Source organism: Dermacentor albipictus, chromosome 4, assembly GCF_038994185.2.
Source record: "Dermacentor albipictus isolate Rhodes 1998 colony chromosome 4, USDA_Dalb.pri_finalv2, whole genome shotgun sequence".
In the NCBI taxonomy this organism is placed as follows: Eukaryota; Metazoa; Arthropoda; class Arachnida; order Ixodida; family Ixodidae; genus Dermacentor; species Dermacentor albipictus.
The window spans coordinates 157,132,011-157,146,586 of NC_091824.1; the positions used below are offsets into that span (position 1 = coordinate 157,132,011).

Sequence of the window (14,576 nt, forward strand, 5' to 3'; positions counted from 1 at the left end):
TAGTACCCATAGTGACAGCATCAAGGAGTCATCAACAAGCACGTATACTTTAAACAGTGAAATGCCAATAATTTAAATTGCCCTGTTAGTGCCGGCAAAGTCCTATGTTTCTGACTAGAGAAATGCTCCTGCAAATTCAAAGTCCAAACACTATGCAACGGTTATTCTTAACAAAATTTCTCACTCCCATGCACCGCTTTTCAGACATACCAGAGCCAAAGATGAAGATTCGATGCGTCGCTAACTACTGTAATGTCGTATGCTGTAAAAACTATGAAGGAGGACGAGCAGGGAGCCAAGACTGAACTGCAGCAAGCAGAACAGCTCATACCCGCCTAGCAGCATGTGCTCGATCATGTAATATCAACATGGGCATGTGAGAGTACAAGAGCACCAAGCCACCAACCTTCTTGGCTCACCCTTGCACGCATAGAGAGCGGTTCGTGAGGCGCAATCTTACTGCACTTGGACTTTATACAGAACCTAGGCTTCTGGCACATGTTGTTGCACGCTGATGGAGAAAAGATAAGACCTTTTCAATGTGAGCCCACTGACGGTTTTGGTTTCACACGCTCTACAACATCATTGATTGACTGATCAGGCACTATGCTTAAAAAGGCTCTCTTTAGTTCGAAATACTTTTTATTCAAATAAATTACTGGTCCCCCTAGGAGTACAAAGTAATGATATTCTACTGTACTAACAGCGTGAAGAACCACAAGATTGTTTACTCAATGGCCACTTTGCTCAACATAGGTAATCATCCGTAATGTTATAGTGTGTTCTTTCGATTTTCATGTGTATTTACACTAGCATGAGTGCATCTTATGTGTGTTAGCGTATTTCTGCACACTCACCGTTTCTGCTCCAAGCGTCTGCAACCCTGTGTAAGTCTTGTCCAACTATGAAAAAACAAGCAAAGAAAGAAAAAAGGAGACAAGGGCAATGTATGCATGTCACAGGTACAAGAGCAAAATTCTTTGTTTTTGCCACTTCCTTACTGTTCACTTTACACCTAAGATGCCGTGGCACATTCCTGTTCCCTGCAATGCCCCTTATAGCTGCCAGCTAGAAATTCAGATCTACTACTACTACTGCAATTTACTTTTCCTGGTGAAAAATAGTAGTAAATAATTAGGAAAACTCTGGTTCAAAATTTTGCTTCAGGACTCCTTTATCTTTGAAATGACAATAAAAAAAGGATAAGAGTAGTTGCATTAGTAGATTACTCTTACCACAAGAATGGGCTTGATAAGCCAGAACAGAAACACAAGAATGAACGATGTATGTCAACACTGCCTTGAAGTTCCTGCACCAGCTCGCAGTGATGTCATGAACCTTGACTGCACCTGCTCAGGTTTAGCTAATTTTTTTGTCAGTGAGAATGGACTGCATTGTATTTAATGAAGCCAGAACTGAACTGAACTTAGCAAGCTTCAGGAACTTTTACTGCTTTACAATGGCCCAAAATATGCGAAAATACTTTGAAATTCATGACATCTTACTTGCGTACCGATGCTGGGGCTTTAGTGTCATTTTAGAGAAATGGAAGTTCGGCCTTTATTTTATCTTCGAGTAATCAAATTCTTACACCAAAATGAATACTTTATCAGTCTAAACTGATTTACTTTTACTTTTTAGTGTCTCTTTAACATGAACTGTCAGAGAGAAAGAGAAAACAGAGAGCTTATAGTCAACCTTGAGGTGGTGTATGATGTCCACGTGCTTTGTCCAGCGATCATGAAAATGCAGCTGCACTCGCAGTGGAAACTCGCCCCAGCCCTTACGCTGGACTTGGAAAGGTGGCTCCCTGGAATGCCCCCAAATGCCACCATTATTAACATAAAATTCCAATGGTCAATGTATAGGTGGTACTAAACCTGGAGCTTTGTTAAGAGGTGTCTAATTCCTTAAACTAAGAAACATGCTCTGCACCAAAGTGCAGAGAAAATGTGAATGCTCAGTCCCAAAAGGTGGTGTCAAACCCGTTTTAGTGCTACGTATTACAGCTATGATATCAACTGCTTTAACTGGTGGTCAAACTTCTCTTTAAAAGTGAAACACTAGAGTCTAAACTAAAATAAGGTCTAAAACTAGAATAAAAAATCTGCTGCAGTGATGAAACAAGCAGTGCTACAGTTCTTTGCACCTTATTTTATTACAACCAGCAACAAGCTGGCAAAAAGAAATGAGGTACTGCAAAAAAGGGCGCCACTATTTTGCGTGCTGCTGCTACTTTCCTTCAGTTAACATTGTATGACCTTTCTACATTTTTAGACGCTCTTTTTCGATGCAGTACTCTCTCCTCCTGTTCCCACACTTGTTGAGGGTGAGCCAGGATAACCGACATACAACACGACAGAACGCTGGCTTCCAAATGTGTAAAACAAATTTCTCCAGCATGGAGCAAACAAAAGCTGTTCCCTATACCCTAGGGGAGAATTTACTCCCGAGTTTGTGCTGTGTATCACCATTACCGAGAAGGCCCCCAGAGAGAGGGGAGAGCAAATGTGCCCAAACTTACGTGATCTCAACCAGGTCATGCGGCCGATAGCTGGGGTGAAGAAAGAAACGCACATGCCGCACGAGCTCGCCGATGGTATAGGGCTCTTCTGGTGCTGTCCGCACATAGGCCAGCCACTTGTGTGTCGCCTGATCTCCGCTGCCATCATCTCGCCGGTCGAGTGGAATGTACCTACAAGTGCATGGGACAACCTTAAAAAATTTAAATCAAAGCCACGATCTGCTTATGAGGCACGTCATAGTTTAGGGGTGGGGGGGACTCCGGACTAATTTTGACTACCTGGGGTTCTTTAACGCACACCCAATGCACAGTGCGCTAGCGCTTTTGCATTCCACCCTCATTGGAATACGGCTGCCACGACTGGGATCGAGCTCAGCATTGCAACGATCTAGCTTCTCGTTACACAGGTTACATAGGGCAATTTTATGGGCCTAAAAGACCAACAAACTATTCTGAATTTTGCATTTAGAGCTTTGAAGTTTTCAACAGAAAGCTAGAGAGAGAACCGTACTATCTCTTACGTCCTTGCTATAACGAAACACTATGAAGACACCTTGTCGAAACATTGGCTCCCGCTTTTACCTTGTTTTTGTTTTGCTCATCATCTTGAATTTACATGAAGCGGCAGGTCACTCGTAGGTTTATAACAGTTGAAACTCGATATAACAAACCTAGATACAACAAATTATTGGATATAATGAAGTGCATATAAATTTGGCTGGCCATGCTTTGCTTCAAAGAGTATCTTACTACTATACAATAAAACTCAAAATGCTAGATCTGAGACAATACTGATTATAGCAAAGCGAATATTTGTTTGCTCTCAGCTCAACATGCGCGTATTTTGGTAGCATACGCATCATCAGGAGCAATTTTTAATGGCACATTTAGGATGCGAGTGTGCATCTGTGTGACTTAGCTGGTCACACAGACTGCAGAGTTGCATATTAACGATGGTGGAAAGTGGGTTTGTAATTAAGCATTGTTCTTGTACCATGTCTTGGCATGGCAAGCCACCAACGTGCCGTCAAAATCAACTGGGGACTCTTCGCTTGTCCATTGGAGGCATCAAACTTTCATTTCCTTCACATAGACCCAATCTAAAAAAAAAAATGTTTTCCCCTGTATACATATCAGCATGTATGCTTATAGTGACTATAAAAATGAGATCTGACTGCATTCAAACACTGAAAGAAGTTAGGGATCAGAATAAAACTAAAGATCCCTTAAATTGAACCTACTCCTCCAGGACTAGTTCACATCAGTTGAGAGTTGGTCTTTGCTCGTGCATAACCAACCTTACAGAGCCCTGCTTCAACTCTACAGCAAGTGCAGGGACTGCTGTGGAGTGGTCCTGCGCAGTGTGAAGTGAATGGCAACGAGCGTATATGACACCATGTTAAACTGGTGAAAATATTTGTGGAATGAAGCCCTCCTGAATAATTCATGACGCGTAGGTGAATCAAATGGACCTTCAGTTCTGCTAGCCAGAGAAAGCTAAGCCTGCTGTACCTGTACCTAAATGGTCTTGTTTACCACAAGGTGAAACAGCACTACAAAGTAGCCTGTAGTAAATAGTCCACATGAATAAATCAATCTTTACTAGCTCAAAAAGTATGGCTCTGGGTAGTAGTGGTCAAGTTAGGAAACAGGAAAGGGATTGGGCTGTATCAGCTGTAGTTGTACTAGTACTCACTTGGAGATGTTGCCAACGATAACCCGAACTCTGTTCTTGCATCGAGGTCCTCTGCTGATTCTTGCAGTGGTCGCATTTTTCCCGGTTCCTGCTTCTTTCCCAGAAAGTTTTGCGGCATGCTGGGGAGAAAATGTGCATTTGTCATCGCCAGGTGCTGCAGGATGGGCCTACAAGCAACTCTCTGGGCTGGTCACACAATTATATTTTATATCCTAGAGCGCTGCAGCCTCTTTTTCTTCACATTTACTGCACTGCTTCTTAATTAAAGGGCTAGCTCTAAAAGGTTCATTCATAAGTTTTGCAAACAAGCATGGCGTGTAAAGCACATCATTACCGCCTACAATGCGACACATTAAAACATCCAAGGAGCGTCAACGAGTTTGTCGTATGCACAGAGGCCTGGTCAGCCATATTAAATGATGCTGGCATTGCTTCCTTGTATGCCCTCGTGTGATATGTTTTAAGTTGGTTATGGAATTATAGCGATAGTGAATTCGTGTCCTCCATGAACTTCGAGAGGATGTGTAATATAATTCCTGATAAGTCTAGATTTTATTGGGAAGGTTGGGCATTTTAGAGAGCTGCCGAAAAAGCCTCACAGATGCATGTGATATTGTAGAATGTCCTGAAGAGGTGTGAAGTTTGGGCAAAGGCATGTCCACAATCAGTGGCATGCTCTCAAGCAATATGAAAAGGAACACTAAGATTGTCTTCAAGAGGCCATAACAGTTAAACACATATGTCCTGCATGAATGTGCTCAGATGCTAAATGTTTCATGGGAGAGCTACTTGTCACATGCTACTACTAAGATGTTAGGTTGGAATTCACACACTGCATGCAATCATAGCTGCATGCAAAATCGAATCCTTTTTCCTTTTCGTATTGCTCACAACTGCGTATGACTGCACTAGCGAGACAAGACTAGCACAGAGGAGATGATTATCCAAGGGAGCTGATGAACCCAACCAAAAGTGTGCACTCCAACTTGGATGGTCTCACCGACTCTTTAAATGAATACCACGTTAGGTGACCAAACGTGCGTTAACAAAGTGAGACATGGGAGCTCTTCACCATGGATAACAACACAGTCCACAGAAGCATTTACAGCTGGTAGTGCTGAATAGATAAATTGCAAAAAGAGCACTTTTTGCAACATGAATGAGACACTGTCCCAAAAATTATGCTGTGCAGAACTGAGAAGCATCACCAAGAGTGATGTGCGAGAGGGATCAGGGTAACTAAGGGAACTGAAGTAACCACTGCAGGAAGCCAACAAAGAGGGAGCCCAAAAATGGCAATGCATCACTTTTGTACGAATAAGGCATCTAGTTAATTGTAGGTGAGGGTATAATATATGTCCCCCTTCAGATCTGTGAAAAAGATAAATGAAATGAAAGCCAAAGAAGAGACAATGTGTCACTGGTCGAAGGCAAACCCATAGACTATGGGAGCACGCAGTGCTCTACTGTTATAGCGGTGGAGGTCCGCCCTCCCCTTTTTTGGGTACTTATGTACATGCAAAGTTGTCCACCCTTCTGTGCAGAGTGCCAAATTGGTGCAGCAATGCAAATAAATCAGTATCTGTGTATGGCTGGCCAGTTTGAGAGAAAATGCTTGTGGATAATGGAAGCCACAGGGACACCTGGGTCACACAGTATTCAGCCTGGTACCTTGGACCTAGAAACTGCTGTGTTGTTACTCCTTCTTCACTTTGTTAAGCAGCTCTAGACAGAAGTGAGGACATCTGTACATCATGCAGCACACTCACTCTTTGAAAACATGAAGTGATATACAGATTATATATAAACACACTTTTTTTGCTGTGCAAGACTTGCCTCTGCATCAAGCCTGGAAGCAGCTCCTGTTCCATCAATGCTGTCCCCAGTGATGAGAGTGAGTGATGCTCTCAATTCTGCATAGTTGTGGTGATGGCTCTCGTCTGACTGGCTAGTGGGTCGCATGTGTGCGGGTGGTGCCTTCCCCAGGAACTGGCGAACAGTCGGATGCACACTGGCCAGGGCCTGCTGGCTGTCCTCCCAGCCACCATGGATTGACGTTCCACCCTAAGGAAGATGTGCATTTACAGGCAAGAAGCATGAAAAGGCACAGTCAAGGTGAATCACAAGGAAACAGAACACCAATAAAAAAATGGCATGGTTAAAGGATAAAAGAAAAGTTGCAGCTTCTGCAGGAAGCTTTGTTCACTAAACAAAGTGGCAGTTTGTAATATGCTTCTTTGTATATTATGAATTGACCTCCCAATGATGCGAGATGAGATTCAATTAATCATTTCTCTAGAGACAAGTACTATTATTTAAGGAGTATCGACACAAATGATTGTTTTCTATTATTTTTGCTTTATTAGGTAACTTCCGACTCTGTAATCACTGGTATGATTGGTACGAGGCCTTAACTTCTCGAAGGTTCAACAAACAATGAATTGAGAAATCTTTTAATGAGAGAAATTCAAAACTCGCAGCAAATTTAGCACAGCTTCTTGGCCTAGGGCCTCTACGTGTCATGAAAATGATGATGATGTCACATCACCGATGCACCAGCTGGTGCAGTGGTGAAGAGAGTACCACACTGTTAAAGATGCTACAAATGTGGCTGCAAATATTATGAATACAGCCACATGAAAGAGTAGTGATGTCAGGCTCTTCCCTCATATCTTTACATTCTCCAGGCAAATTAGATTTTCTATACCCAGGGCGTAAACTGCAGTTTTTACTGGCAGCCTTCTATGGGCACACATAAAACCACAAGCTGCTCATATGATGTAGTCACATCACAAAGAAGATAACGAATAATAGATACGCACATTGTCGGAAGCAGCCTGCCCACCGCTGGCGTAGTACTTGGTGATGATGCCTACACGCAAACGATCCAGCATCATCTGGGCCTGGTAGATTCTCTGAAACACCAATGGCAGGGCATATTACCTTTTTTCTTGCTGCATTAAGTCACAAACTGCTAAAAGTGTTCTTTTATGTTTGTAAATAATGTTGGGTGCTATAACTGGCACCAGTGTGTAGGGGAGGATAACCTAGACTTCCTGTACGTGCGTGCAGGCAGTGGAGTGTGAACAAACAAAAGTTTCATACCAAGCATCTCTAGAATTCATAGTGTACTTGTTTTAGCACTGACAGACACAGACACCAGGATACTAGAAACTGAATTTGTTTCTAGTACAATGGGCTCTGCAGTGTGCTTCCTTGTAAATCCTTCAGTTATCGTATGCCCCACTGCCATGGCCGTATGTAGAGCATGTGTGTGCTCATATTGCATCAGGAACAAACTGTGTTTGTCAGTGCTAAAACTGTGGATAACTTGTTCGGCAAGATCACCGCCCTGTCTAGAATTCACTAATTCTCCACCCCACAGAAATGCAGAGTGCTGAAGGGGTTTACCACATAGCAGAATGCACCTCATAACTCCAACTGCAATTTGGGCTCCAATTCAGTGCTTAATTAAGCAATACAGGCCTGAAAGACAAGGAATGAATAAAGATGAACACAAGTACAGCATATGCATTCCATCGACGTTTTGACTTTGTTCCAAGCAAGAGAAGCTGCAGGTGGTATGCAAAAGGTATGACAGTTGACAGAACAACAATAAATTGAGTGAATAACCTGGAGTGGAAAGACTACAACAGCGCCAACAGCGGGAACTGTCACACTAGCTGCTGTGTACCAGAAAATTCAAACCTTGTTGATGAGGTCCAGTTCGGCCTCTCGGGCTGAGATTTCGTCACAGAATTGATTTCGGACGATCTTCTCAATTTTCTTGACAGCAGCATCCTTGGCTGTGGAAGTGAAAAGACAAATGGTTGACATGGCTGCATGCATCTCGGCATGCAATGCAAAGGGCCTGCAGATTATCAAAAATGATGAACATTTTAGGTAAGGCACGGCACATAATGTAAAAGGAAAGGTTGAACAAGAGACCCATCACTGTGCTTTCTTTGTGCAGTTCTACTGTATTGGTAATATATCAAAGGACTATGGTAATATTAAGGGCACATGACTAAGAAAACGAAGCAAATGAAAGCTGCCTTTTAGTAGAAACCTTACTCAGCGAATATATATATGCAGCTAGTGCTCCCCTCCTTTACCACACTGCTATATGGTAGACAGTTTGCCGCGTCACGCAATTAGAAACTTCTACCCCTATGCTTGAAGCTTAAGGCATGAGATTTCAGCTATGCAGTCGGGGTTTTCAGGGAAGCTCTGCATCAATGTTGTCTGCTGCTCTACATTCTATGTATCCGCGAACGGGCTTTAGCAGGTATGCCAACGCACGAACTCACGGTCTTTCATCACAACGCAAAATCTGGCGACAGAGGCAACAGTACTAAAACAAAATTTGGCTGGAGTTTACCTTGCTCTTTAATTTAATGCGAATGTGTAACAAGCGTCCTTTGCGAAGTTGACACCTCAATGGTAGCGTATTACGCACGTCTTGAACCGATGACGTTCCAGCCAACATGACACCATTTTCACACAAAATAAAGTGCTTCTTTGCTACTGCATGGTACCACTATTTGTTGCGACCTTTCAGTCAAGCAGTGTGGTGGCGTAGTGCTCCGACCATATGTACGCTGCTTATGCTCGCGTTGAACTGAAATAAGAATAGGGTAGCTATCACGCCAACCTTTCGAGCGCAACCTTGTGTGTGTGTTTTCTTTATTATAACTAATTCAAAGAGCCCCTTCAGTATCATAATTAAGCTACGGCAGCTACGGCCTCATCGTTTCGGTCGGTGGTCAACTCACCGTCTTGTTCGTGTAACTTGAGTCTCTTCTGCTGGGTTTGAAAAGGAATAGACTCATAGTCTGGGTCCTGATCGATGACCCTCTTTTGCCCCTGTGACATACTGCGATAACAGGAGGCGAGGAATGAGAAAAATAAAACATGAAACAGAGGTGATTACTGCCCCTGTTCAGGGATCGAGGGGGGTCGCCTCGATTATGTTCTCTCTGCGAGAACCGTCTACAAACGCTGCATAAACTCATTAACTGTATATTAAAAGCTTATTTTTCTCTTTCCATGTAGCCTGAAAGTCGATTATAACACAGTATAACAACCAATATCACTAGAAACGCAGCGCTTTCTTATGTTAATGGAAGGAGTTGACACTGTATCATGGGCGCCGCCATGTTTAAAACACACGCGCATGAAGCACCATAAGCGATCACTTTCTCTGATGCAACAAACAAGTAAAAACAATGTAGGCAATTGAAGTAAATAATGTTGCATAATTTTAGCCAAACAATTTGAGATAGCCAGAACATACTGGTCTTAAATATTACTGAGCTTGTGCGCTGATCAGGTGCGCGCGCTTGGCGCTAGCTTGACCATAGTTGCTCGAGTACCTCGCGAGGAGCTCGCGGGGAGTAGGTGGCGCAGCGGGCGCTACGGGAGAAAATTTGCCACTGCGCCGACCATTATTCGTGCGCACGGTGTTTGTGAATTGTTTTGTGTTGTCCGCGTTTTTTTTCTTCCCCCCGATAATGCCTTGCTTAGCGTGAAAAGCTGCTTTAATTTTCCGCCCCAGTGCCGAACCTCTCCCTAGCAGCCCTCTGGCATGAGCCGCTGTGATCCTTAGCAGTTACGCCATCGTGCTCGCTTGCAAATCTCCCACCAACACCCCCTTTTTCCGTTCGACGACCCTTCATCGGCGAAGTCCCCCCGACAACATCACATCAAATCATGTCCGGCAGTGGAATCGTGAGTGCGCAGGGCACGGTGGTTTTCGGCGTGCCTCCTGCGGCAGCTGCGGCGGACCCGTGCGTGCCGTTGCAACCCTCTGTTCCCGTTGCCCAGAGATCTACGCTGTCTCCCAACGCATCACCCTTCGTGCCCAAGAACTTCTCTGTGCCCGTCGTGGCGGCGGCCACTCCACAAACTCCCTTCGCTGCTGCCGCGACGGCCCCAGCCGCAGCGACGGTGGCCGACAGCGACATGTCATACGCACCGCCACTGCCTCCCAATGTTCAAACCATCTACGTCACGTAAGCGTCTCTTCGCATCAGCGACCCTTGCGCGGCCGAGTCGCGCGCGACTTCTGTGTCGGTACGACCTTTCCCCGAACTATAATTTTTTTTCTCCACCCTCACCCTCGCTTTTCTTTCGCGAGTTGTGGATTCACGCTGAAACGCCAGCGTGATAGAGGGCAATGGCACGCGTGCAGCGCCCGCGCTTTGGTGGGTCGTTTCGTTGTGCTCATGGGGGATTCACCCGCCTTTTTTTTTCCCTTTTGCGGTTGCCCTTCATTGCGTACAAAAAAAAAAAAAAAGCTTGCTTGTTTGAATCGCCAACGTGCGACATAACTTCGCTCGCGTCTCCTTTCACGTGAGCAACGTGGCGTTTCCGAAGCGCATGGCGACTTCCCAAAATGTGGCGGATGCTATCCATCGCGGCGCATAATTCACGGCGCGCATGCTGATACATCCCGCGCTTCGCTTGCTATCGCCTCTCTCCCCTGTCAATTCATTGCGTGGTGGGATGATAGGTATTGTGCGGTGGCATCACAGTTGACAATTTGAACCGCATCCCGCTAAACAACAACAAAAAAAAACCCCGGAAAGTCTTTTTTGGGTATACGCTTTCAGAGCCAGGAAATGTGCGCGTTGTCGGCCACTTGTATGCGACGGCAGCGGAGGCAAGTGCTCGTCGTGTGTCGTAACTGTAGCTGATAAGGAAGCGACGTTTTCCTAAATCCTATGTTGCTGCACCTGTGCCTCTGTGCGGCCGACGAGCGAGGATTCGGTTCAAGTTGCAATCGTGGTTTGCTGCACCACGATCGCAACTTGAACCGAATCGTCGCTCGTCGGCCGCACAGAGGCGTAGTTTTCTGTCCACGCGCCGCGCATTATCGTTCAGACCGCTAAAGTTGCGAAACCTATCTGAGCCCGCACCATGCCTACTGTTGACGTAGATGTGTCGGACAAGTTAACACGTGATAATGTTGACAGTGCGTGCAAGCACAGTTGTACACTTATTTGTCCTCAAAGAGAAAAGCCCGCTAAGGCGCTTGAAGGTGCGCGAACACCGTTTGAGTAGATGTGAGATATGTAATGATTTGCACTGTTGTTTAAAGGATGGAAGCTTAAAGTGGGCTACTGTCTTATTCCAACATTCTGCATAGGTCGTCACTTCTGGATAAATAAATAAATTTCTGGCTCTTCTCACAAGAATATGAGCCTGTGTGGGGCATTGAGCATAGCCTCAACACTGGGAGGGTACACAAAGGTAATGAAAACACAATTCATCTGCACTGACGAAGTGAAAAATAACCAATGATACACTTTACAGTGCCAGCATTCTAACGTTACCATAGTACAAAAGTTTGCTATGTCGACCAGTGTTCCAAATTTTAAAGTGTAGAAATTGATAACATGCTTGAGATCTTGTAACATGTCTACGATAAAATGCCACTCATGATATGATGTATTTAATCAGCCTTTTTGTCTCTATAAATGAAAAGCAGCTCTGGAACTTTTCAGTTCTGCTTGAAAAAGCAGCGCAGCCCTATATTAAGAAAATTAGTTCCAGCAGTATTTTTGACAACCTTGTTTTCACTGCTTGTGCGAATAATCTTTTTAAAGCATAACGCTTGATCAGTATTAAAGGTGTAAATTTAGCATGTTTTAGCACTTTTGAATGAAGGAATCCTGACCCCGTCACATGTAGCAAAGTTAATTGCATAACATGTTGCACACTCGAGTGGTGAGTAAATGCCAGCCTTGGCACTTGTACAATGTGTGAAAGGCTTGTATTGAGCTGATCTGCTGAAGCTTGAAGCATGTTACAAATGTAATCAGATAAAATCAAGTTGAAGTTCCCTTGTTCCTTTATGTGCGAAAGGGCATGTTCATTTTCTGATAATTTTAGTACGCTAAAGAAAGTCTCCTGAGAGTATGTCAAAACATTAGTTTGTCTTAACAAGCAGACAGTTGAATTACAGGACAGAACTCAGAGGTTCATTTTTTTTTTTTTATAGTGCAAAGTGTGGCTCATTCTTTCTTTGGGCTCTGAAGTGATTGAGAAGAAATACTTTTCTCTTTCTGATAAGATGCTGGAGGCAAAAGGACTAACTTATACTGACAAGCGTGCCAAATTTTTGGCACCACTGCACAAGAGCAGACAAAGTTTTGTTGACTGTGAGGACACATGAACAAGCAAAACATCACTACCTAAGCCTGCAGCCAGAAATTGAGACTTGCATTGTGTAGCTGTGTGCATCATTTGTGTAATGCACATGTACACCCAGGCTGTGTGTGGCATGCTTTCCTTGTTTTCCCCCTGGCTTTGAATGCATGCTAATCAGGAAATAGTGCAGGAGTTTTTAAAAAGTTAGATGGGTATGAAGCTATATAAAAATACAGCATTACGTTACAAAATGCAGCTGATATTTTGAAGCGAAGGTTAGGAAGAAAATACTGAAGCAATGGTTGAGGAGGTTTCCAAAAGCAACAGAGTAGCTATCAGAGATGTAGTGAAACGTTCTGGCTTAATTTTAACCATCCAGCGCTTTTTAATGGGCGTGCAAACTGCTGTACACAAGCGCTTTTGCATTCTACGACCGTTGGAATGTGGTTGTGCCGCTTGGAATGCCACTGTGGCAGGTTACACTGTATAATAATTAACATAGTTGCAAGTGTTTGATGTTTGCTATGGCCTGTCTCTAAAGAGTCTAATAGCAAATGGCAAGCCACAAATTAAAGGGTAATCTTGTGCGGTCATTGAAAATGAGGGTAGTTGTCGTGGCAGTCCCTAAAATATTGCTCATGTCTAATTGTTATGCAGTATAAAGCATGCGCGGGGTTTACGCAGTGCAACTGAAGTGCTTTGTTGATTATTGACATTCACAGGCACAAATGGTTTGCCATTCGCTTCTTGGGCACTATAAATTAATGCAGGAGTGAGTCGATGGCTGCTGCTAAAGGGCAACTCCGGCCATTTTTCAGTGTCCACTGACCTTGATAAAATTTCGAATTTATGTTCTCTCCTGCACTCTGATTATCTGGGTCAAACTATATGACTGCGAGTCATTTAGTTTTCTTGAAAATAAATTTTAAAGATTGCTTGCGTGTTCCCGACTCATGCCCATGAACGTATCACTTTTTTACTGGCTCCCCTATGTTTGTGACATTGGAGGCTACACCGCCACCTCGCCCAGAAAGGATGAAGCTGGTTCCTTTTTCTGCACGACGACTTTCGACAATCGTCGTTTTGACTGATGTGGTAACTGGTGCTTCTCTCTGTCTTGCTGCAGCACAATGCATTGAGCTTGGGGCATCTGCCTCGCGCGGTAGTGGTGGGTCAAAAGCAAATGGCAATCCTTCAGCGCTCATACTGTTGCTGGAATAATCCTTGAAATCGCTGCTGTGTAGTTTGAAAGAGCTGGAAAAGTTCTCCGTGTCATCGGAAGACATCGTGAGCATTAGTTCTTGGCGTTCACACCACGTGTACTGCATATTTAGTACGCATTCTGTGTGTTTTCATTGTTGTGGTAGTGTAGGATCTGACGTCATCGTAGACGTCACACGATGCAGCCACCTGTTTCGGTTTGATACCTCGTTTATTGGATATTGATGACTTTCTAAGCAAATTGAACCAGCCTACTGGTGGCAGGACTGTCAGTGCCATTTGAAAATGACTATATCCTAATATCTTTAAAAAAAAAAATTTTGGAGTTGCCCTTTAATGGCAAGAGCAGAGCAGATTTGGGCTAAGTATAACTAAATATATGATAAAACTAATGGGAATTTTTTTTTCATATAATAGGCAGTGATATGTTTGCAGTATGAGCAGACTTCTGTAAGTAATATATTATACAGAGCATTGCATGCATGCTGGATTTATTTAGGGATCACTGCATGTCAAGGTGCACTGAGGAGAAATGTTGGTGATCCCAAAGCTGCTAACAGAAGCATGCTAGAATGTTGCAATTCATAGCTGTGAGTCCTTTGTGCTGACTTTTTTTCCATTCCTGCCTATGTCAATGAAGAATGCTGCCTTTACAATAGGACTGATGCTGTCTCAAAGGCATTCTGACCCTGTGTGTGAGGAAGCGGATTCGATTTCGCAGCTGTGCAGTAAGGGCAGAATGCAAAAATGCTTGTTTACCTATCTTTGTGTGCATGTTAAAAGACAGTACTTCGCGAAGTTCAATATAATCCACAGCTGGTATCTTTCCTAGCCCCGGCATTGTTATGAGAGGTAAACACAGTCATTCACTCATCCAAATGTTTTTAACAGATGCAACATCTGCAGAAGGCAGCCACTTGTGAGTTGAACTGTTTCTTCTTTCTCCCCTGCCTCAGCATTTGTTTGCAAGCAAGCCGTTAT

The 14,576-nt window shown here is 43.8% G+C and overlaps 2 protein-coding genes across 3 annotated transcripts in view; one reads left to right on the top strand and one right to left on the bottom strand.

The window, feature by feature from the left end:
* Nucleotides 1–9,392, bottom strand: part of D12 (YEATS domain containing 2 homolog D12) — a 32,684-nt gene extending 23,292 nt beyond the window's left edge. For both annotated transcript variants that reach the window (XM_065434140.2, XM_065434141.2), the window contains exons 1-8: nucleotides 8,996–9,392; nucleotides 7,929–8,026; nucleotides 7,043–7,135; nucleotides 6,057–6,284; nucleotides 4,221–4,339; nucleotides 2,525–2,695; nucleotides 1,699–1,810; nucleotides 858–902 (exon numbers count right to left, since the gene is read on the bottom strand). In XM_065434140.2, the coding sequence (XP_065290212.1) occupies nucleotides 858–902; nucleotides 1,699–1,810; nucleotides 2,525–2,695; nucleotides 4,221–4,339; nucleotides 6,057–6,284; nucleotides 7,043–7,135; nucleotides 7,929–8,026; nucleotides 8,996–9,095 (966 nt within the window). In that variant the 5' untranslated portion in view covers nucleotides 9,096–9,392. The remainder of the gene's footprint in view (nucleotides 1–857; nucleotides 903–1,698; nucleotides 1,811–2,524; nucleotides 2,696–4,220; nucleotides 4,340–6,056; nucleotides 6,285–7,042; nucleotides 7,136–7,928; nucleotides 8,027–8,995) is intronic.
* A 194-nt stretch (nucleotides 9,393–9,586) lies between these two features.
* Nucleotides 9,587–14,576, top strand: part of Sbp2 (SECIS-binding protein 2) — a 72,647-nt gene continuing 67,657 nt past the window's right edge. Inside the window, exon 1 of the mRNA XM_065434142.2 lies at nucleotides 9,587–10,234. Within this exon, the coding sequence (XP_065290214.1) occupies nucleotides 9,933–10,234 (302 nt within the window). The 5' untranslated portion in view covers nucleotides 9,587–9,932. The remainder of the gene's footprint in view (nucleotides 10,235–14,576) is intronic.